Here is a 24,918-nt window from a genome sequence, read left to right on the forward strand (position 1 = left end):
TCAGAAGAAATGGACAGCACCTGAGTTAAATATATGAGTGTCACAGTAAAGGGTATGAATACTTAGGACCATGTGATATTTCAGTTTTTCTTTTTTAATAAATCTGCAAAAATGTCAACAATTCTGTGTTTTTCTGTCAATATGGGGTGCTGTGTATACATTAATGAGGAAAAAAATTTAATTTGAGAACTTAAATGATTTTAGCAAATGGCTGCAATATAACAAAGAGTGAAAAAATTAAGGGGGTCTGAATACTTTCCGTACCCACTGTACATGTATTGTCTCAAAATTTGCATCTGAATAGCGCTGGCTCCGTGGGCGTGGCCGCATTAGCAGATAATGAGCTGAATCACGGCCGTTTGACATGTGGTCTCTTTTCATACAAATTACATAAACACAGAATTTTTGTTTTCAATTTTGACTTATATGATTTAAAACCTGACATTTCAATGTTTCTTTAGACATAAGTCTAATTTTTTTGAGATTAGTATTTACTAAGTTACAGTTAATTTTCTGAGAACTATCAGATTGGACTTCATTCAAAGGGAGACGAGAGATCGCGCATCATGTTAGTTTTCTTTATTTTGCAAAAAGCACAACATTTTGTTTTTACTCTGAGTGTACACAAATAAAAGAAGATATTCCACAGATTAAAATGGTGTATAACTCTTAATTGTATGTGCAACATTGATGGAGTATTTTGAGTCTCTTTCACACTGGTAAGAAAAAAAACGAGGTGGTATTGCCAGCGTGACCGCCAACCCGAGGGAATTAAATCAATCATGTTTCGGGGGTGGAGGCAGGATGTTACTGGACATAATATTTATATCATGCTAACTAATAAATTATTTCTTATTAAACATCAAAAGAAAAAAGAAACATTCATCTGGAAGAAGGGGGGCCAAAATTATGTCTTGCATACCCCCCTTAAAACTGTTTATGGCGCCCCTGCCTACAAGAGTAATGTTTACTGACTATTGACTGCTAAGATTCTCAGATAGGGATAACTATAGAAGAATGGAAAGAGTGTGTGAGTGAAGGTGGCTGTGAATGTGTGTAGATGTGTGTTAGTTACAGGATCAGAGAATGACACTGTTCCTCCATCATAGTCCAGATACACTCTCACATGATCAAGCTTCTGTTTAACACGAAAACCAGAACCAGACCGTCCGTATCTCATACTCCACATATCATCAGTGCCAAAGAAATTATCTCCCTTCCTCTGGTTTGATGCTGTAGTTACACCAAGAATCCACCAGTAACTTTCTTTAACCTCCACATCCCAGCAGTGTGTTCCTGAGTTATACCCCTCTGAACCCAGAACACAGAAAACAGAGCTAAATCTCTCTGGATTATCAGGAAGAGGTTGTTTGATCCCGCTGTATCTCACACTGGTCAAATCATCAGACAGGACGAGACGTGGATTTGCAGTGTTTGGATCCAGAATCACAGGAGCTGATGAGACACATCAACAGATGATTTTATTTTGAAGTTCATATAATGATCAAGAGTGAACCCAACACAGATTATTATGAATCATGACACTCGTCCTGTTGATCAAACACATCAGACATTTACGCTGTAAATAAAAAAACATCTCTGTTATGCTTTGGGAATGCCTCTGCGTGATTGCATCATGATGCACGTACGAAATCATTCCAACAGATTGACGGAACGTCATAGGCGGGTGACGTCACCGTCCAGGAAACTATAAAGCCTAGCCGAAAACACATTAATTTAGCTTCGTAAACCTGAAGCTATGCATTCACGGGCATGCTGGGAGTATGGCAGGGGAACTCGCGCTGTGTCAAACGCTTTGGAAACGACAATGCCCACGTCACCATATGAGCAAGTGACCGTCCGTGTGAAGTCAATGCGCACACTAAGATGACAGCACCAGAGCCCCTGTAGTGGAGCCGAGGTCCAGCTCATAGAACCTCACGAAGGTATGCGGTGAGGACCAGCCTGCCGCATCACAAACTTTTGGAGAGAGACTCCTGACAATAAAGCTTTGGAAGCAGCCATACTCCGGGTCGAGTGAGCTTGGACAGCCAATGGTGAAGGCTGACCAGCCGACTCATAAGTAAGTGAGATGGCCTCAACCACCCACTTGCTCATTCTCTGCTTAGATGCAAGATGACCTTTTTAGTGAGGACCTTAGGAATATAACCCGGTCTTGGGTGCAAGAAGGCTTTAACCATGCCGGGCGCAAATTCCAAGCATGAGAGAGATACCAAAAGGGCTTCAATGTCTCCAATCCTCTTGAGAGACAAGATAGTAAGCAGAAATAGGGTTTTTAATGTGAGAAATTACTCAGGCACTTCTTCGATAGGCTTGGAAGGGGGCCAGAGCCGGTACCCTCATGTGAACTGCAGAACTCCCGGGAGCAGTGCAATCGGGGGAAATGGCCTTGGCCACGGCTGTACCATAGCGTCCAGCCCCAGAGGTGCTGGGTTTGTCATGGAGAACCATAATGGGCAGTGAGTCGTCTCTCAAGATGCAAACAGATCCACTTCGGCTCGGCCGAAGTTCTCCCATAGGAGCTTCACCACCTCGGGGTGAAGTCTCCATTCCCAGAGGCTCGGCCCCTGTATCGTCAGGATGTCTGCTCCCAAATTGAGGTACCCTGGGATGTGAACTGCCTTGATTGAAAGCAGTTTCCCCTGGGTCCACAGGAGGATGTGATGAGCCAGTCTGTATAACACGTGCAACCTCAGACCCCCCTGATGATTTATATATGAGATCACTGATGTGTTATCTGAGTGAACAAGCACATGATGGTCCCTGAGGTCTAGAAGGAAGTGTTTCAGGGCCTGAAACACTGCAAACATCTCCAGGGGATTTATGTGCCAAGAGAGATGATGGTCCTGCCATAGACCCCGAGCAGATCGACCACTCATGATCACCCCCCAGCTCGTGAGAGATGCATCTGTCGTTAACATGACACGACCACCGAGACCTCCCAACGCAGGTCCCTGGGACAGAAACCAAGGCTGTTTCCACATGACTAGGGCACAAAGGCATCGCTGCGTGACCCTGATCACATGAAAAGGATGTCCTCTCGGCGAGAACCCCTTAGTTTTTAGCCACCATTGCAACGGTGTCATATTCAGCAGGCCAAAAGGTATTACATTGGATGCTGCTGCCATCAGATCTAAATGTCTCTGAAACTGTTTGACAGTGAGTGACTGGCATAGCTTTATTTCTGTAACAGCTGAGAGATTCGATGCTATCCGAGCAGGTGACAGACGAGCACGCATGACATTCAAATCCCATACCACACCTAGATGAATGGTTTCCTGAGCAGGAGAAAGCACACTTTTCTTAACGTTTATCCTCAACATCAACTTCTTCATATGAGCGAGAGCAACATCTCGATGTTGAACGGCTATATGCTGTGATTGAGCCAGAATCAACCAATTGTCAATGTAGTTTAAGATGCAGATGCCCTGCATGGACAAGGGCACCAGAGCCATGTCTACACATTTGGTAAAGGTGCAGGGTGACAGTGCTAGGCTGAAGGTAAGAACCCGGTATTAGTATGCTTTGCCCCTAAAAGCAAATCTCAGGAACTTCCTGTGTTGTGGAAGGATTGATACATGAAATTATGCACCTGTTTGATTGTGAGCATCTTGAATTTGAGCTTTGGTACCGTTCGATTTAGCTGACGTAGATCTAAAATCGGACGCAACCTCCCAATCTTTTTTTGGAACAATGAAGTACCGGCTGTAACATCCTGACTCCCTGCTGGGAGGATGGACCCTTTCTATAGCCTCCTTATGCAGTCTCTACTTCTTGCGCTAATACCAGAGCCTGCTCGGGCCCACAACTGTGGGTAGAATCCCACTGAATCGGGGTGGCCATGTTCTAAATTGAATTGCATACCCCTTTTCTATCATGTGCAGGACCCACTGAGATACATTTGACAGACATTTCCATTCTGTCAGAAAATCTACTAAAGGAACCAGCCTCTCGAGGCTGGCCTCTGGTGTATTTTGGGCAGCCAGCAAAGTGCCCTGAAGAAGTGCACCGGCAGGGGAAAAACTGGCTTGGCTGCATCAGAGAGCGCAAATCACCCGGAACTACTGCGCCCCAGCATTGAGGCACCGTATAATGAAGTGAAGGCCGTCTGGCTTTAGAGGGTTCCCCCACCTCCCAGCTCTTTGGAGGGGGAGTACGGGTAGCAGCGCTCTGCTTCTGGTGTTGTCTGTGCGAGGAGCTTGTACTCAGCTTTGGCTGCTCCTGCCCAGCAGCCACAGAGACCTGAGTTCAGCGGGGAAGAAACTGCTGCAACACTGCAGCCTGTTTCTTCAATTCCAGGAACCTCTCGTTGACCAATTTAATGGTGTCACCAAAGAGGCCGGAAGGACTAAGTGGGGCAGTCAGATTTAACCATAGATGTCTCTCCATTGCCCCCAGGGCTGCCATTGATCGGCCGAAGGATTTGGCAGTCTCCTTGGTGGCACGGAGAGCTAGGTCAGCTGACTGACGCAACTCCTGGATGAGATCTGCCCCCACTTCTTCACTGTCACCCAAGTCTCTGAGCAGGTCCGATTGGCAAAACTTACAACATAGGGTGAACAAAAAACACAACAACAAAACACAAAAACAACAATAAAACAGCAATGACAGTACAAATGGGTAATAATGGGTAATAGTAGAAGTATTTAAATAGTAATAGCATCTATAATAATAATGATAATAATATTTTGTGATGACAGCAACAGTATCAGTATATCAGTAATAACACCAATATCAGTAATATCAGGGTAATGTTAGGGCTTTAAGGGACGATGCCAATTGGGGGGAGATATGGCTCGCGAGCGTCTCTTCCACCTTTGGCATCGCCCCATAACTGTGTCTCCTCATACCCAATACATTACTGTAGGTGGAAGTTTGTGGGGTATAGACACGGTAGGAAATCGGTGTGTTCCATGAACTCAACACCTCGGTGTGGAGGTTGGGAAAAAACGGTAAGCCCTGACGTGGAGGTTGAGCCAATCTAGATGGCAGGAAGCACTGCTCTAGCTTGGTTTTAACCTGTAACTCTTGTTTCTCAGCCAGCCAATCAATGTTTAATTTAGTCACAGCACGAGTCAACACCTCCACTAGCTCCTCACTAGTGGGAGAGTGAAGTAGCGAGTCTTCAATCTCTCCAGTTGTTACACTAACGACGTCCAATTCCTCAGAACTGGACACCATCAATGTAACTGCATCAACCAGAGCGGAAGAAACTGCAATCTATCTATCAGTTTGTGTCATGAAGCACCTTTAACTCTCCACTCATCCCTCATTTCCAGCTCAGATCTTCTGCAGTCAGACTTACTGTTTTGGACGATGTCCTGCATCATCTTCCAGACTCTGAACGGCAGGTTGCCCAAGTAACGTGGCACATGAATCAAAGCTCCAGAAGCCATCTGTGGATCTGGCTGTGAGCTCTGGACTCTGGAAGAACATTCAGGAGTCAGAACTGCAGTGGCTTTGGATCAGAACCAGAGAGACCAGAGACAGGAGCAGATCACTCACCTTTCCATTGAGACTGGAAACTCCTGCAGAACAAACATACCATTTATCATCATGAACTCAATCAATGAACCAATGATCAACCAATGATCTGAAATCAGACCTTCAAAAAATAGACATCATTGGCTTTCATCATCTCCTCCATGACTTTGATTGTGTGTGAAAGAGCTGAGATGTGTCTGTTCATCTCCTCCAGCTTCTCCTTCATCATCTGCTTCTTCTGCTCCTCTTCCTCCCTCAGAGCAGTGATTGTAGCTTCTTCTTCATCTCTGAGAAACTGATGAAGCTTCTCAAACTGCTGTTTAATCTGACGCTCTGTGTGCTCAGCTTGAGACTGAAATCAGATCACATTCACTTCAATCATCTCAATCAACACACATCAACACTTCACATCATTAACATCAGAGATAAACTCAGACACTGATCCAGAAGCAGATTAGCAGAGTGATACTCATTATTTACAGAAATAATAAACTGGAATCCATTATATTAAATATATTGGATCATAACTGTATATAGTGATCCTACAGCTGTGATGAAAATGAATTCTGTTTCCACACCTTTATGTGTTGAACTGTTTCCTCAAACTCTCCTTTCATTTCTTCATTGTGTTGAAGTTTCTCTTGTAAGGACTCCAGTGCTGTATTGAGCTCCTCCTAGAATTGACCAAAAAACTCATAAAACACCAGATTACAGTGAAGAGAAAAAAAGAAGACAACACAGTGAACTATGAAAACGTTTCTTTGGTGTGAAAGCCAACTTTATGACTAATTATTATTTGACATGTGAAATAAGAGTCAGTTGTCTTACCTTATATGATGAAACCACTTCACTGATGGGTCTGAATTTATGATTGTCATGTTTCTGTGAATCTCTGCACACTAAACACACAGGCTGTTTGTCCTCCAGACAGAAGAGTTTGAGTTTCTCACTGTGTAAACTGCAGATCTCCTCAGATCCTGATGAACACATCTCATTTCTCTCCTTTAGGAACGACTCACACAACTTTTGTGACGCCGGATTAAATGGAGGTTCACCTCTTGAGGATCTTCTCCTGCAAAGAGGACATTCCTGAGCTTCCTGGGTTCTCCAGAACTGTTGAAGACACTCTTTGCAGAAACTGTGACTACATGATAAAAGAACAGGAGTCTTGGCAAGGCAAGGCAATTTTATTTGTATAGCACATTAGGGGGCAGTCGTGGCCTAATGGATAGAGAGTCGGACTTGTAACCCAAAGGTCATGGGTTCGAGTCTCAGGTCCGGCAGGGATTGTTGGTGAGGGGAGTGAATTTCCAGCGCTCTCCCCACCTTCAATACCATGACTGACCCTTGAGCAAGGCACCGTACCCCCAACTGCTCCCTGGGTGCCGCAGCACACCCACTGCTCTGGGTGTGTGTTCACGGTGTGTGTGTTCACTGCTGTGTGTGTGCACTTGGATGAGTTAAATGCAGAGCACAAATTCCGAGTATGGGTCACCATACTTGGCCACATGTCACTTCACTTACTTACTCACTTACATTTCATACACAATGCTTTACATAAATAATAATAATAAAAAATAGAACATAAAGAATAGAAATAACAGTAAAAACAGAGAATTTTGCTATCTGGATGGATGAGCTAGGAATTCTTAGGGAGTTTTTTGTTGTTGTTGTCCATCAGTTGTGTTATGTTGTGTTGTTCCTCACACAACAGGGCTGCTACCTGTTAAGGCACTTCAAACTGATAAACAAAGTTTCAATCTCTCCTTTTGCCAAGACACCTCAAACTGCGCTACACAACCCTAATCTTTTGGAGATATCTTATCTATGCAACGCATTACAAATTTCCCCTTTGGAAATTTCCCCCTTTGGAAAGTGTCCTGACTGTATTCCAGAGATATCTTAACCATGCACCACAGCTCAAATTTCCCCATGGTTCGTCCCCTTATCCAAATTTACCAAATTTTTACCTAATCACAAATGATTTCTTCCCAATTCTCCCTGCTCTTTCAACCAGACAGCAATATTTAAAATGCATTCAAAGTCAGAAATAACAAGATGATACATAAAAAATATAAAATACATTAAAAATGAAATAAAAAGGAAAGGAAAGGAAAAGGAATTAAAAGAATAAAATAAAATGCAAAGAGTTTGGACATAGCACAGTGCTCAATCAGCAAATGCATAGATAAAAAGATGTGTTTTGAGTCTGGATTTTAATGTGGCTACTGTTGGAGCACATCTGATCTCTTCTGGAAGCTGGTTCCAGCTGCGGCTGGCGTAACAGCTAAAAGCAGACTCTCCTTGCTTTGAGTGAACTCTTGGTATTTCTAAATGACTTGATCCAGAGTGATCTGTTAGGTTTATATTCTATGAGCATATCTGCAATGTATTGAGGTCCTAGGCCATTAAGTGATTTATAAACAAGTAACAGTACTTTAAAATCAATTCTAAATGCAACTGAAAGCCAGTGCAAGGACCTGAGGACTGGTGTGATGTGTTCATGTTTTCTGGTTCTGCTCAGAATCCTGGCAGCAGCATTCTGTACGAGCTGCAGCTGTCTTATAGTCTTTTTGGGAAGACCAGTGAGGAGTCCATTACAATAATCCACCCTGCTGGTGATGAAAGCATGAACAAGTTTCTCTAAGTCTGAGTCTAAGTCTATTTCTTGACTGGAGACAAAGCATCTAATTCTTGCAATATTTTTGAGATGATAATATGCTGATTTAGTTACTGTCTTTACATGGCTACTGAAACTCAGGTCTGACTCCAAAATCACACCAAGATTCCTGACTTGATTTTTAATTGTTTGACCCCTAGAGTGAAGGTATGTGTTCACTTTGAGAACTTCATCTTTGTTTCCAAACGTAATGACGTAATGACAGTTTTGTCTTTGTTTAACTGAAGGAAGTTTTGTTAATTTCATCAATGCATTGGCACAGAGAGTCAATGGGGCTGTAGTCATTAGGTGATAAGGCTAGGTAAATCTGGGTGTCATCTGCATAGCTGTGATATGCAATTTGGTTCTTTCTCATTATTTGGATCAGTGGCAGCATATATAGGTTGAACAGGAGGGGTGCAAGTATTGAACCTTGAGGGACTCCACATGTCATGGATGTCCACTCAGACTTACGGTCACCGATACTCACATAATAACATTTCCCTTCTAAGTATGACCTGAACCATTAAAGGACCATCCCAGAAAGCCCAACCCAGTTTTCCAGCCTGTCAAGAAGTATGTTGTGATCGACAGTGTCAAATGCAGCACTGAGGTTGAGTAGAACCAGCACTGATAATTTACCTGAATCTGTGTTTAGGCGAATATCATTTATTATCTTTATGAGTGCTGTCTCTGTGCTGTGATGAGGTCGGAAACCAGATTGAAAGTTGTCAAAATATCCATTCAAGCTTAAGAACTTGTTCAGCTGATTGAAAACAACTTTTTCAGTGATCTTGCCTATGAAAGGAAGATTTGAGATTGGTCTGTATTTGCTCAATATGGTGTTATCCAGATTGCTCTTTTTCAGGAGGGGCTTAACTTTTCAGGGATTTTGGAAAAGTCCCAGAGAGTGAGGCGTTTACCACTTCTAGGAGATCTGCTTCTAAACATTTAAACACTTTTGTAAAAAGATGTGGGAAGTGTGTCAAGGGCGCAGGTTGATATTTTAAGGTGCTGTACTGTTTCTTCCAAAATTGTACCATCAATTGCTTCGAAAACAGACATAATAGCTACTTTCTGAGGTTGTGATCTGATCTGTTTTACCCCACATGATCACCTTTCTGATATTATTAATTTTCTCAGAGAAGGAGGAAGCAAACTCACAGCATTTGCTGTCTGAGAGCATTTGACTGGGAATCTGACTTGGGGGGTTTGTTAGTCTCTCTACAGTAGCAAAAAGAGTGCGGGTGTTGTTTAAGTTTCTGTTTATAATATTTGAGAAGAAGGTCTGTCTAGCTTTGCCTAGTTCCACATTGAAAGCATGAAGGATATCTTTATAGATGTTATAATGGATTTCAAGTTTTGTCTTTCGCCACATGCGCTCAGCTTTTCTGCATTGTCTTTTCATATTTTGCACTGCTGTTGAGTTTCTCCATGGTGCTTTTTGTCTGCCACTTTTCTTCCTGACTTTCACGGGAGCAATGTTATCAATAACGTTCTGTACTTTTGAGTTAAAAGAATCAAGGAGAAAATCAACAGAGTCTGCAGATATGCTTGGTGTTAAAGATATAGCCTTCATAAACAGTGCATTAGTATTCTCATTTGAGTATTGCTTTTGACCAAGATAGATCTAGCTTCAACAGTCGGAGAGATCAAAATATCAAAGAAAATACAGAAATGATCAGATAGTGCAACATCCTTAATGAAAATTGTTTAGACCCTTACTAATAATTAAATCTAGAGTGTGTCCACGATTGTGTGTAAGTCCATAGACAAGCTGAGTCAGATAAAAAGTATTCAAAACTGTTAGGATTTCTTTTGCCATATTGGATTCTGTATTTTCTATGAAGGTTCTTGAAGATTTCACAGCACACAGGACAAATATAATCATCTTCAGCTGCTGAAGCCATTTTCACTGTTTGGCATTAGTGGGACTGCATTGGCATGGTTCAAACCATACTTATCTGACCGTTATCAGTTTGTAGTGGTAAACGAAGAGAGGTCATATCAATCACAAGTTCAAATGGAGTACCGCAAGGCTCAGTACTAGGACCGTTGCTTTTCACTCCGTACATGCTACCCTTGGGAGATATCATTAGGAAGCATGGCATAAGTTTTCACTGTTACGCTGATGATACTCAGCTCTATATTTCTTCGCGCCCTGACAAAAAGTACCAATTCACAAAATAACCAGAATGCATAGCTGACATAAAAATTGAATGACCAGAAATTTCTTACTACTAATTTCAGAAAAAAAAAACAGAGATTCTAATTTTTGTACCAAAAACTTCACGTAATAACCTAGAATACTGTCTAACACTTGATGGCTAGGAACCTTCGTCAGTTAGGAACCTGGGTGTGCTCTTTGATACCAATCTTTCATTTGAAGGCCATCTATACCTAGAATATCAAAATCAACTGCAGGCAGTAGATCCTTTTCCTATTTAGCACCTAAACTTTGGAACAGTCTTCCTATAGTTCAGGAAGCAAACCCTGGACTAAAAACACATCTGTTTAAACTTGTATACACATAAACCATTATCTACTTCTATAATTCAAATCATGTTAATTGTTAGGCTGCACAGATTAGGTCAGCCGGAACTGGGAACATTTCCCAAAACACTTGATGCCTGCCACATCCAGGCCGTATCCAGATGAGATGAAGGACCTGCATCTAGACATGATGATAATGCAGCCCTGATGTTTCAACTAAACTGTCCCCTGTGAAGGCCCATTTCCCTTTCCTTTCCCTATGTATAGATAAAGCGTTTTCAAAATTATTCCAGTTCACATAAATTCTGCGGACAAAACAATTTTTTCTGTATTATGCGGACCAGCAAAGTAATTTGGCAAAAATAACTTTTTTTAAAAGACCAAGCTTCTGCGCACATACACACTCAAACACGCAAACCTATAGACCGAACATGTAAATGAACAGCAAGAATGCATTCAACGAAATTTAAGCAATCCATTACTACATGCTTCACAGATTCCATCTCTCCACACAAACATCTGCCATCTGGATGCTTGCCAACCATTGCTAGCCCATAATTCAGTGCACAATGTCCCAATCTTAATCTTGTGAATATCACACTATCCAACCTCTCTAATCTTGTGAATGATGTGTGCATTAATGTAGGCTGAACTGAAAAAAAAGCCTGTCTTTATTCCTTTCCTCCCATTCTTTCTGACATGGCCTCACTCTTCCTACCCTTTATTGCCATTAGTGCGGCATAAAACATTTTTCCCAGGTCTTTGTCCCTCCACCCACCCAAGGGCCCACAAAATCGCAATCTGAGTTTAATACATAATTGAGGTGATTCTGCAAAGTGTTGTAAGAGGGTGGAGTTTATGATCACATGGGTGTGCTCAAACAACATGTACAACAACCAACATGCACATTCCCAAATTTCTCTATATCCTAATTATTGTTAATATGTAATTCATTATTTCCAGGAGCTCATTGCTTCTACCTTTAATTAAACTGCTAAAAAAGATTGTAAACTGCCTAAATTATTACGTTATTAGCTAACTGCATTCTTTAAATTGTAATGTTGACATGCATTCTCTATGTATCGTGAAAAGCGCTATACAAATAAAAGTGAAAAAAAAAAAGAAACAACTGGAACCGTGCCTTATCAATCTATGAACCGTTCAGCCTGACGATGGAAAAGTGGGTTTTGTTTCTCAGCACATAAAGATGAACTACTTACTGTGTTTTAAGACTGTGGTGATGTGGTTTCTCCACTGCATGGATCTTCACATGTGACTTCAGGTTACTTTTAAAACCGAAACTCATTCCACACTGATTACACGTGTGAGGCTTCTCTCTGCTGTGGATCCTCTCATGTGATTTCAGAGATGATGACTGACTGAATCTCTTGTCACAGTGTGAACACTTGTAAGGATTTTCTCCAGTGTGGATCCTCTCATGTGTTTTCAGATTTGCTAACTGACTGAATCTGTTGTCACAGTGTGAACACTTGTAAGGTTTCTCTCCAGTGTGGATCCTCTCATGTCTTTTCAGATTTGCTAACTGACTGAATCTCTTGTCACAGTGTGAACACTTGTGAGGTTTTTCTCCAGTGTGGATCCTCTCATGTGTTTTCAGAGGTCCTGACAGACTGAATCTCTTGTCACAGTATGAACACTTGTGAGGTTTTTCTCCAGTGTGGATCCTCTCATGCGTTTTAAGAGTTGCTAACTGACTGAATCTCTTGTCACAGTATGAACACTTGTAAGGTTTCTCTCCAGTGTGGATCCTCTCATGTCTTTTCAGATTTGCTAACTGACTGAATCTCTTGTCACAGTGTGAACACTTGTGAGGTTTTTCTCCAGTGTGGATCATCTCATGTGTTTTCAGAGGTCCTGACAGACTGAATCTCTTGTCACAGTATGAACACTTGTGAGGTTTTTCTCCAGTGTGGATCCTCTCGTGCGTTTTAAGAGTTGCTAACTGACTGAATCTCTTGTCACAGTATGAACACTTGAAAAGTTTTTCTCCAGTGTGGATCCTCTCATGTGTTTTTAGATTTTCTAACACACTGAATCTCTTGTCACTGTGTGAACACTTGAAAGGTTTTTCTCCGGTGTGGATCCTCTCATGTCTTTTCAGATTTGCTAACTGACTGAATCTCTTGTCACAGTGTGAACACTTGTAAGGTTTTTCTCCAGCGTGAATTCTCTGGTGCTGTTTTAAACGGCTTCCTGAAGTAAAAGTCTTTTCACACTCAAAGCACATGTACTCTCTCACACCATTATGAAGTTTCTCATGCTCTTGTAAACTACACAGCTGTGAAAAACTCTTTCCACACACAGAACATGAATGTGGCTTCTCCTTCATATGAACTGTCAGGTGTTTTTTCAGGTCTGATGCCCTAAGAAATTTCCTTCCGCAGTGATGACATGTGTACTTCTTCTCTCCAGTGTGGATCTGCATGTGAAGCTTAAGATATTCTTTGTCTATGAATTTCTTCCCACACTGATGACATACGAATAGCTTTTCTCCAGTGTGGATTCTCACGTGTGTCGTTAGTTGTGATGATTGACTGAAACTCTTCCCACATTGATGGCATACATAAGGCTTCTCTCCAATGTGAACTCTCATGTGATAATTAAGAGATGCCTTTTGTATGAAGCTCTTCCTGCATTGAACACACTTGTACGGCTTCTCTCCAGTATGAACTCTCATGTGAATCTCAAGATGACATTTGTATGTGAAACTCTTTCCACACTGAGTGCAGGTTGTATATGTCTTGTCTCTTCTTCTCTTTAAAAATGTGTTATTAGTCTTTGAGTGACTCAAATGTTTTTCTCCAGGTTTGACATGATGTTTCTCCTCCACTTCACTCAGTTCTTTACTCTCCTCATTCTCTTCCATTATGTCTGAAAAGAAAGAAAAAAATGTCAATTTCATTTTCAGTACATCAAACCAATTCAAAGAGAGGAATATGAAGAGAAAGGACATAGAAGTGAAAGGACAATGTCGACCAGATAAAATTCAAGTTGGTGTAAACTCAATCTATGATTTCAACCAGGGATATAAATTTAAACAAATTCCCATGACCGATCCTTGTTTAAATAAATCAAATAAATCCGTGTGACCTCTAACGGTCCTTGCCACTTTGCAAGTAATCTAGAGCTCGAAGTTGGAAGTAATACAAGCACATAAATTGGTTCCCCTATTGTACAGCAGGCTTTGTTTGTCCTGAGCCTGTAACAAATTTTCTTAGATAGCTGCCCCAAAGTGCGGAGTTTTGTTCTCAGTTCCAGTACATGGTTTGTGTCATATCTTCTCATTTTATTACAAGAAGAAACCTCACCCAATCAAAGAGAATCTTAAACTACTGCTTTCACGGGCCCGAAAAGTTGTTTAGAATGCCTTTGGGATTCTTGCTGCACAATGGAGTATCTACCACCGGTTGATTGGAGTGAGCCCTGCAAATGTGGATGCCATTGTGAAAGCAACAGTGGCCCTTCATAACTTCCAGAGGTGGAACTCCACAGCAGAAGGACCTGTCCCACAGGAAGAACAGCACATCCCTGCACTTACACGTGCAAGGAGAGTGGGCACCAACAACTCCACCCAAGAGGCCATGGCTGTTCGGGAGTCCTTCAACAGGTACTTTTCTTCTGCCACTGGTGAAGTGCCCTGGCAACACAACATAGCCTGATCTGCCCACCTGTCATCTCTGCATCCCTCACCTGCTGCTGCCTTTCATAACACAAAGGCTATTTTAAGAGCCATTCACTTATTCTTGAAAGATCTGATTCCTGACTAAACATACACATTGCATGCACACATTACATCTGGCATGTGTTTTGATAGTTTGGAAAAAACATTTGCAACTGCAACCAGGGGCGCCGTTGACACGGGGGACAGGGGGGGTCAGGACCCCCGCAGTTTTGAAAAGAGAGAAATCGACCCCCGCACTTTTGATAAGGGCTTCAATTAGTCAAACTATATCATCTTTTAGCTTAGGATATTTTCTTTCAAATGAGTCCATTTTCACATTTCTGTAAATAATCAACTGTTTTGTCACGGATGTGAACAGGAAATGCGCTCTCGAACGGAGAAACAAGCGATCTCCAAGCAATCGATCAGAGCATGCTAACGTTTTAGGACAGGTCAATGGTATATAAATCATGCCCGAACGTTAGCGTTTGTCAGTCAAGCCAAACCGTCCATTCAGAAACCGAGAAATTTGACACTTTAAGGTAAGGAGGCTGATCTGTCAGGTTGATGCGCGAGCTGGATTGACTGAAGTTTTCGTGAGGATTTATAGTTTATGGACTGTTTCGATTTCGGTAATTACATCTAGAAAGGTAAAAGCATTGATGGCATCTATAAAAGAGATCTCTGAAAGCGAAACAAAAGTGATTATTGCCTCGACCAGCAACGCAGAGGGGAGGACACACGAGAGGAGCGTTTAATAGGTATGTGTATGGGCTACTGTAATACTGCATAATGCTTATCAGTGGCATGCACTTTGATTGCGAAAGTGAAAGTGCTCTTTGCGGTCGCATCGCGGTGCCCCCCGTGTTCCCATTTCTCCCGATGTGAACCGTGAGCTCCAGTCCATTACAATGTAAGGCGGTTAAGGCCCGGGCATACTTCATTTCCCACATTCCCACTAAGCCCTTCAAAGAAGCTCCTTTGCCCATGAGCGTGGAAAGACGCATGCACACGTGCACCGCCCATGGTGATTTACATGTACATTTATTCATTAACAACACCCCCCCCCCCCCCAATGCAGTTTGGCCCCCCCACTTTGAAAATGTCTCCTGCGCCCCTGACTGCAACTGCATCGTTCATACACTAAACGATGAATTACCACTTTACATCTGAATCAAAACACAATTCATGAACTCAAGTCTGTTACAAAATAACTGGATTTTTTAACAGTTTGCTTGGACAATGTTTGTCCTATACTTAAGTTACAGAAATAAGGCCAAAAAAATATATATTAAACCCATGTTCACAAGACTTCTGGGTATTGGAGGTTGTAGACTAGAGTTTTTGCTTCAAAATTATGTAAAAATTATCCTGCCTGCTTGTTCATATAAAACAATATATTGATTTACATTTTGTAAGACACTTTTTGTCATTAAAACAGTATGTGTGGAGGAGTGAATAATCATGATTAATGCTGCGATTCATACCTGAGAAGACAAAAGATTTGCATAATGACCTCTAATTACCTGCATATTAATGAGCTCTTTCAGTCAGGTAGGCTGTGAAAAAACCCTCTGTGATCATGCTGATAACAGGATTAATGTCCACTCTTAACAAAAAAACATGATTTTTGTGATCTTATGCCTGTATTATTGCACATCATGTGAAGAAAATGTTGTAGGCCTATGTTAAATTACACTACCAGTCAAAATATTGACGCATTACTAATGTTTTTAAAAGAATAAGTCTCAAGTCTCTAACCAAATAATGGTTTTCTATTTTAATATACTTTAAAATATAATGTATTTCTGTGATGCAAAGCATCTGAACATTCCTACCTCTATGGCATTTCACATAGGCTACAATATTTGTTATAATATATAGCCTAAATGTTAATGTGCAGGTGACAAACTATACATCATTGAAAAGATTCAAGACTCAAGCTTTACATTTTGACCTCTGTTTTACTCTGAAAATCTTATATTGACTGTAATTTCTTAATATGCTTATAAGCATGCACATTTGGAGAAATATTAATGGATTCTCATATGTTTATGTCAATTTCCTATACAGAGGAGTTATATTTATTCTATATTTATTGTCATCACTGTGAGCGCTGGATACTCTGTTTTCAATTCATACTTGCAGCCGGAGGGCGCTCTGTGCACCTTTAGTCCACAAATGCCTCCTAAAGAAGAACAGGCCATGTGACATTCTAGGAATTAACAAAGGCTTCCAGAGATTGCTAACCATGGCTTTAACCTACAGATAAACAATTTTCAAGACAATAAATACACGATAGAGACGATGTATACATGTATTGCCTCAGAATTTGCGTCTGAATAGCGCTCGCTCCATGGGCGTGGCTGCATTAGCCGATAATGAGCTGAATCACGGGTGTCTGACGTGTCTCTTTTCATACAGATTACATAAACAGATTTTTTGTTTTTGATTTGACTTACATGATTTAAAAACTGACATTTCAATGTTTCTTTAGACATAAGTCTAATTTTTTTGTGATTAGTATTCACTAAGTTACACTTCATTTTCTGAGAACTATCAGATTGGACTTCATTCAGAGGGAGATGACAGATCACGCATCATGTTAGTTTTCTTTATTTTGCAAAAAGCACAACATTTTGTTTTTACTCTGCGTGTACACAAATAAAAGAAGATATTCCACAGATTAAAATGGTGTATAGCTCTTAATTGTATGTGCAACATTGATGGAGTATTTTGAGTCTCTTTCACACTGGTAAGAAAAAAACCGAGGTGGTATTGCCGGCGATACCTCCGACTCGAGGGAGTTAAGGTAAGTTTTCAGAATGTGTGTATGTTATAGAATAAAAAAATTTAAGTATTCGAACATTAAAGTTGACATCAAGGAACAAATGATATCAAGAAGCTATTTCTCACGAAAACTCAGCCCTATGTAAAACAGACAAGAATTCCATTTCAACTTCACTTTTTTTTTTTCACGTGACAGGTTTCTGAAACGTGGAGCCAGACTTAAAAGAAAAAGCTCCTCCTCATCTGCAGACTAGTTGAGCACATTCATCAACTGATTATCAAACTCATCCTTCTGCCTCTGCCTTTTTTTGGTCTTCATTGATCTTTTTGGTGCTGGCGTAGGGTACTGCAGGTACATGCGATACATGGGGTGCTGAGGTAGATGGGGTCTCCCCGGTTTGAGTAGAAGGATCAGACAGACTCAGAGTATCAGAAGATTCAGTGGCCAGAACTGCAGGAGTAGATGGGGAGCTGGGAGACACATCAGTCAGGGTAAGGGTAAAGGTTTCAGTTGGGTTACCAAGTGGTGATGACTGAGCAGCCAGGGGTGATGAGGTAACCTGGAGGGCGTGGGGGCTAGAGGATCTCTCTTCTAGGGATGGGGACATATTGGAGGAAGTGGCCCTCTCTCTGACATGAGGCTCCAAGAAACTCATAATGGAGAAATACCTCCATGTGGTTTTCTATTCTGCCCCTGCACCACTCTTCCTCTCCCTCATGGCCTTTCTCTCCTTTATATATCTGTCCCTGAGATTTTTCCAATGCCTTTTACACTGATCCTCTAAATAAATGGAGGAAATGTGTTACTTTTTTATTAATACATTGAAAACTGAACCTCTAACAGGTATAGAGCTATCCATGGGGAACACTTATCAAAACCTAAACTATGTTAACACATATTGCCTACCAACATGCTACCTGACTGTAAAAACACACCTGACATGCCTACTTTAAATTTAAATCTGTATGTTTAGGATGGTAGCCCACTTGTAGTTTTTGGCAATTTCAACATTCATCTTGAGAAGCCTTATGCTTCAGACTTCTTCTCTCTTCTAGCCTCATTCGATCTCAATCGGCTTATCACCACAAGTACACACAAATCTGGCAACCAACTTGACCTCATTTACACATGCAACTGCATCACTGACAACATTTTGGTAAAACCTCTGCACATTTCCAATCATTTCTTCATTACTTTTAATCTACAACTCCCCATTTGTTCACCACCAACCCCTCTATCAGTTACCTTCAGACAAATCCTGCACTATCTTTCTTCTTCTCCTCTGTCCCCCTCCACCACCACCCACCTCCTCCCTACCTGCTGATAATTTTGCTAATTTTTTCACTGACAAAACATCTACCATCAGCAGTCAGTTCTCCGCTCCACACACACAGGAACTCAGACCAACCACACACATAGCCACACACCTCCTCTCTTCATTCTCCCCCCTCACCGAGACAGAAGTATCCAAATTTCTTCTCTTCAGTCATCCCACTACATGCCCTCTAGATCCCATCCCCTCACACCTTCTACAAGCTATCGCTCCCACACTTTTACCAGCACTTACACACATCATCAACACATCTCTCCACACTGGCAATTTCCCTAACACATTCAAGCAGGCTCGGGTAACCCCACTGCTCAAAAACCCACATTAAACACGTCTCTTGTAGACAGCTACAGACCTGTTTCTCTCCTACCATTCATAGCAAAAACACTTGAACGAGTTGTTTTCAACCAGGTGTCATCTTTCCTCTCACTGAGCAACCAATTGGACGTCAACCAATCTGGTTTCAAGAGTGGCCACTCGACCGAGACTGCACTACTGTCGGTCATGGAATCCTTGCGGATTGCAAAAGCTAATTCCAAATCATCAGTTCTCATTCGGCTCAATCTATCTGCTGCTTTTGACACGGTGAATCATCAGATCCTTCTGTCCACCCTCTCATCACTGGGCATCACAGATACTCCACTTCACTGGTTCGAATCCTATCTCACAGGAAGGTCTTTCAGGGTTGCCTGGAGAGGGGAGGTATCCAAAGCTCATCAACTGACCACAGGGGTTCCTCAGGGTTCAGTTCTTGGACCCCCCCCTCTTCTCCATTTACACTACATCACTTGGTCCCATCATTCAGGCACATGGTTTCTCCTACCATTGCTATGCTGATGACACACAACTCTTCCTTTCATTCCAACCAGATGATCCCACAGTAGCTGCATGAATCTAAAGCTGTCTGGCGGACATCTCGGCATGGATGAAAAATCATCATCTACAGCTCAACCTGGCTAAGACTGAGCTTCTCGTCTTCCCTGCCAATCTGACTCTACACAACTTCTGGTCCAGGCTCTGGTCATTTCTAAGCTTGATTACTGCTATGCTCTTCTGGCTGGACTGCCATCGTGCAATCAAACCTCTACAAATGATTCAGAACGCTGCAGCACATCTCGTCTTCAACGAGCCCAAAAGAGCCCACATCACTCCTCTCTCCATCTCTCTGCACTGGCTACCACTTGCTGATCACATCAAATTCAAGGCGTTGACGCTTGCTTACAGATCTACCACAGGCTCAGCACCCTCCTATTTCCACTCACTCTTACAAGTCTACACTCCTACCAGAAGCCTACACTTAACTCCCTCGGGTCGGCGGTCACGCCGGCGATACCACCTCAGTTTTTTTCTTACCAGTGTGAAAGAGACTAAAAATACTCCATCAATGTTGCACTTACAATTAAGAGCATACACCATTTTAATCTGCGGAATATCTTCTTTTATTTGTGTACACTCACAGTAAAAACAAAATGTTGTGCTTTTTGCAAAATAAAGAAAACTAACATGATGCGTGATCTCTCGTCTCCCTCTGAACGAAGTCCAATCTGACAGTTCTCAGAAAATGAAGTGTAACTTAGTGAATACTAATCACAAAAAAATTAGACTTGTGTCTAAAGAAACGCTGAAATGTCAGGTTTTAAATCGTCTCATCAGTCAAATCAAAAACAAAAATTCTCTGTTTACGTAATCTGTATGAAAAGAGAGCCATGTCAGAAATCCATGATTCAGCTCATTATCTGCTAATGCGGCCACACCCACGGAGCCAGCGCTATTCAGATGTAAATTCTAAATCAATACATGCATACATCGTCTCAATTGTATATTTATTGTCTTGAAAAGTGTTTATCTGGATGTTATAGCGATATCTGGCCTCTGTTAGTTCCTGGAGAGTCACAAGGTTGTTCTTCTTTAGATTCATTTGTGGACTAAAGGTGCACAGAGCGCCCTCCGGCTGCAAGTATGAATTGAAAACACAGTATCCATCGCTCATAGTGATGACAATAAATATTGAATAAATATTACTCCTCTGTACAGAAAATTGACAAACATATGAGAATCCATCAATATTTCTTTTAAGCTAAAAGGCTATATGAAATGCCACAGAGGTAACATAATTGTTCAGTCACTTTGCATCACAGAAATACATTTTAACGTATATAATAGAATACCATTATTTTAAATTGTAATAATATTTCACAGTATTGCTGTTTTTTCTGTATGTTTAATTTAAATACACCATGATGAACTTGAGACATGATTACAGAGGGTTTTTTCACAGCCTACCTGACTGAAACAGCTCATTACTTCTTGTCTATTTGTCTCGTCATGACGACTCGCTTGTTGTATTCCTCACTTGTAAGTCACTTTGGATAAAAGTCTCGGCCAAATGCATAAATGTAAATGTTTATGTGACAATCATTCCTACCATATGATATGTCTTTTAATTAAAAATTTTATAAAAAAAAACAAAAACAAACTTTTGTTCATCAGTGAACTGATAGACTGTAATTAATACTGTAGTATACTTTAGTTTTTACTACTGTAAACTTTAGTATAATATACCTTATAGTTGTAGAAAACTTTTATTGAGTATTGTTTATTGTACTATTACCACAGCAACTATAGAATTACCACAACAAATTAATTAAAGTATTTTACTACAGTATGTAGTTCAAAAACACTATAATATTTACTATAAATTACTATAGTATTTTTTCTGCCCTAAACCTCCCGGTCCATCCAGCTCCGGAACCTCTCGGAGTCCTCCTGTTGTGCTTGCACAATGCCGTACCATGTGTGCAGCAGTAATATTACGTAGTATCTCTCACAAATGTCTACATGGTTGCAAGGCATGCTATCTGTGCAAGCAGGGGTTTTAGCGCTGTGTAATATCATTGCGCCACTGCACCCATGGTACGGCAGCAAAGTTCCTTGATTATTACGCCACAAAATCGCAACTTTTAATTTTCCGTTGACCTTAGTAACTACAGAAGAGTCAAGTTATGAACAGAAAAATATCGAAACTCTTTGGTCATTTTTGAGTGAGATGCTAACGGTATAATCAGATTCAGTGAACTATGCTAAGCTTTGCTAAAAGTGGAACCGCCAGACCCGGAGATCGGCTGAATGGATTAGAAAACTGTAAAGCTCAACTGTTTAACTCTAGGGAGTTGGAAAATCAGCCTATTTTCAAAGTGGAGTGTTCCTTTAAACAAATGCATCCTACACAAAATAAACGTACATTTGCACAAAACAAAAGGATGCAAATATTTTTATACTAAATAACACATCTAAGAACGGTCTTAGAACAAACACTAATAACACTCAGCTTAACATCACAACATTATATGACCTCCGTGAAGTTGGCACCCCATAAAATGAAATAATCACCAAAACTATGTAATTCGTTTGTGCTATGTTTGTGCTGATTTGGTGTTCGAGATATTGAGCATTATTGTTTTGGTTGTGTGACGTCATTTTCCACCCCACTTTGTCTAAATCGCACAAAACCGGTGTCGTTAGCTACAAACAAACGAGACTATTTTGGGCGAAATTGGAGCATGTGGAGGGCTGTGTGACGTCATCGCCTATAATTCAAAGTCTAATATTTTAAAATCGAATCGGAGCAATTTGTACGACTTGGGGTGGAGAGTGACATAACTGTTCATAAAACATTTTTTTATATTTAAGAAGAGGTCTTAGTTACAATGTTTGTTTTAACGGCACTAATCGAGCACAAACAAATGGCACTGGATTCATGCAATTTAGACAAAGTGGGGTGGAGAGTGACGTCACAGCTCCCAAATTATATTTGTTAGTACTAAAGAGGAGAAATGGATACAGTGTTCATTTTAACGGCACAAACTGAGCACAAACTAACAACACCGGTTTTGTGCGATTTAGACGAAGTGGGGTGGAGAATGACATCACATGACCAAAAAAATAATGCTGAATATCTTAAACACCAAACCAGCACAAACGTACGTTTTTGCGGCTCCAAATCAGCACAAACGAATGACATAGTTTTGGGAGATTATTTCATTTTATGGGGTGCCAACTTCACGGAGATCATAATATGTCCATCTTCACATATCTTTAATCTTCTAATAACTGCAATGTAATAAGATCATTAACATGTTAGTTTTGTACTGAAACTGACAATGATCATAAAAACTTGAAAAATAAAGAGCACCACAAAGCAATAGTTAGCCTAATGTTTACATTGTAAAACTATTCAAATAACATTTATGTACAGTATTGATTTAAAATGTCTTATGTGGTTTATTACAGGCTCAAAGTAAAGTATTTAAAAGTATCTGTTCAAGTATAATTTAAAGTAAAGTAACTAACACATTTGATCTGCCAAAGATGTTAAAAGAGTATAAATAAAATGGCAGAAGCAAAACTTGAGATCGATTCACATCAATTCCCCTCACAGATCTCAAACTTTAACATTTGTCTAGATCATTCAGTAACAGTTATCACTATAAAAAAATCAAAACAACCACACAAACGAACACAAAATCGCTCAGGTCTGAATGAATTCAACATTTCCATGCTGCTGCACTAAAAGACACACAAGTATCGCTGTGCTCGATGAAAACAACACAGAAATGAGCCTGTCGCTTGATCAAACTGTATAAAGTGTGTTTGATGATCGTGTAAATATGAGAAAAACTGCTCGACTCACCTCAGAAGACTCGACGCTGAAACTTAATTATAACTTAAAAAAGATTGATGATCAAATCTGTCAAATCGCTCCTCAATCTGAAGGCTGCGTCCTATTTTTTCTTCATTTTTCTGCTGTGTCCTCGTAAGGGTGCATATCTCGACTGCTACGTCATCAAGCGCTGCTGAAGGCGGAGTGGACCTTGAGTTGAAAAAAAAGTAAAAAAAAAAAACAGTGTAGCATGAGTGGAATGATCCTTGATGAATCCTGTTCAATTCAAGATATTTCTAACCAAGTAAACGCAAACACAATGGTAAACCCTGAGAGAGGGCTGATAACTTTTGAGTTTTGCTTGGAGTGAGAATGATGGTGTTCATCAAAAAACCTTGTCTTTATTGTCTTTGTCTTGAGATCATTTAGATGGAATACAAGATGAGTAACATGGATTTAACCAATGAGAGATATATAACCTCAATTGTAGATATATAATTGTACATTACAAATGTTTTATGGTGCGTCTTTAAAAGCCTTTATTCTTTATTATTCTCAGGTTAGGTAAGTAAGTCAAATCTGATCTAAATTATAAGCATTTTAAGATACTTACAATCAGACAGAAGACTTCTCCGTGGTCTGTTCAGGCTCAGCGACTTAAATGAATGCCACATGAGGCCGAGTTTAGTTACAAACATTCTACAAACATTCTATACAAGTAAATATCAAAAAGTTCTTCAGTCATGGCAACATCAGCGTCCATATCAACTGTCCATATCATTACTTATATGCATTCTCACAGGCTATTAAAGCTTGTGCTGTCTCATTTCTGTCATCAGACACTTATTAGCTTCTCTCTGTGCAAATAACCTTTTGCTGTAGGTTTGACAAGTCACCCTTTGAAATCTTCTTTTAAATAAAGACTAAACTTTTAAATAAATAGTTTTCTCAATCTTTTTCCCTTTTTTCCCTAGCATGACTTTATGTAAAATCTGTAAATTACAGGCAGTTGCACTGTCTTCCTTTATAAACTACATTCTTAATAAAGCTTTTACAACAACCAAGTGTTTTGTCTATTTCTTAATAAACAATGTAAACGTATATATTCCTTCACAATGTACATTACAACCCATTTATACATCCATATTTCTAGCCATATACAATATAACAGCTTTATATAACACATTGTAGAAACTCATTTGATTTGTCACTTTTTCTAAAAAAAAAAAAAAAAATGTTGTCAATTGATTTATTTAAATATTATCATTCTGCATTTGTATCTTCCTTTAATAGTTTTGTCGTCCAAACAATTTGAGGTTAAATAAATGTCTCCTTATCTCTTAAATCTCTCCCCATAGTCCAGGTTGTTTTGGCCAGGTTTCTCTAGTTCTGTGTCTATATTATTGAAGCATGTTGTTTTATGAGTTTTCAGAGTCACCTATCTTCTGGGTGACAGGACTATACCTATATACATCACATTGGCTCAGAAGACTGATTCACTCCCATTGATTATTCATTAGAAAAACTCAGAAGCCCTTAAAGAACATTCTGGTTTTTATATAAATATTATTTAGATGTTTTAGTCCATTTCTTAATGCCTTTTATATGACTTTTAATCCTTTTTGTTCATAACTCTATATTTATGGGTAAGAGACATTAGTAAGCAGTTTATAAATCCACAGCTGTAAATGTTTTGTTCTTGATTTATAAGCATACCTATAATGTTTATTAATTGTATTTTCATAATTAATTATCAATTTATCATTTCTAAGTTATGTATTGCATTATTCACAAACCA

At 40.2% G+C, this 24,918-nt stretch overlaps 1 protein-coding gene across 2 annotated transcripts; it reads right to left on the bottom strand.

Moving 5' to 3' along the window:
* Positions 1–611: 611 nt before the first annotated feature.
* LOC125246261 (zinc finger protein 665-like) lies at positions 612–23,901 on the bottom strand. Of its 2 annotated transcripts, none has more exons than XM_048157199.1 (9): positions 23,734–23,901; positions 23,151–23,330; positions 11,878–13,549; positions 6,334–6,577; positions 6,084–6,179; positions 5,627–5,857; positions 5,527–5,549; positions 5,270–5,445; positions 612–1,455 (listed from the first exon to the last, which is right to left on the bottom strand). In XM_048157199.1, exons 3-9 carry the CDS (start codon positions 13,542–13,544, stop codon positions 968–970), a joined length of 2,925 nt encoding a protein of 974 aa, XP_048013156.1. In that variant the 5' UTR covers positions 13,545–13,549; positions 23,151–23,330; positions 23,734–23,901; the 3' UTR covers positions 612–967. The 2 variants fall into 2 exon arrangements, with proteins under 2 accessions (XP_048013156.1, XP_048013160.1); XM_048157203.1 differs by having other exon boundaries at positions 5,327–5,445; positions 23,734–23,898.
* Positions 23,902–24,918: the final 1,017 nt, after the last annotated feature.

The sequence above is a fragment of the Megalobrama amblycephala genome, linkage group LG1 (assembly GCF_018812025.1).
Source record: "Megalobrama amblycephala isolate DHTTF-2021 linkage group LG1, ASM1881202v1, whole genome shotgun sequence".
Classification (NCBI taxonomy): domain Eukaryota; kingdom Metazoa; phylum Chordata; class Actinopteri; order Cypriniformes; family Xenocyprididae; genus Megalobrama; species Megalobrama amblycephala.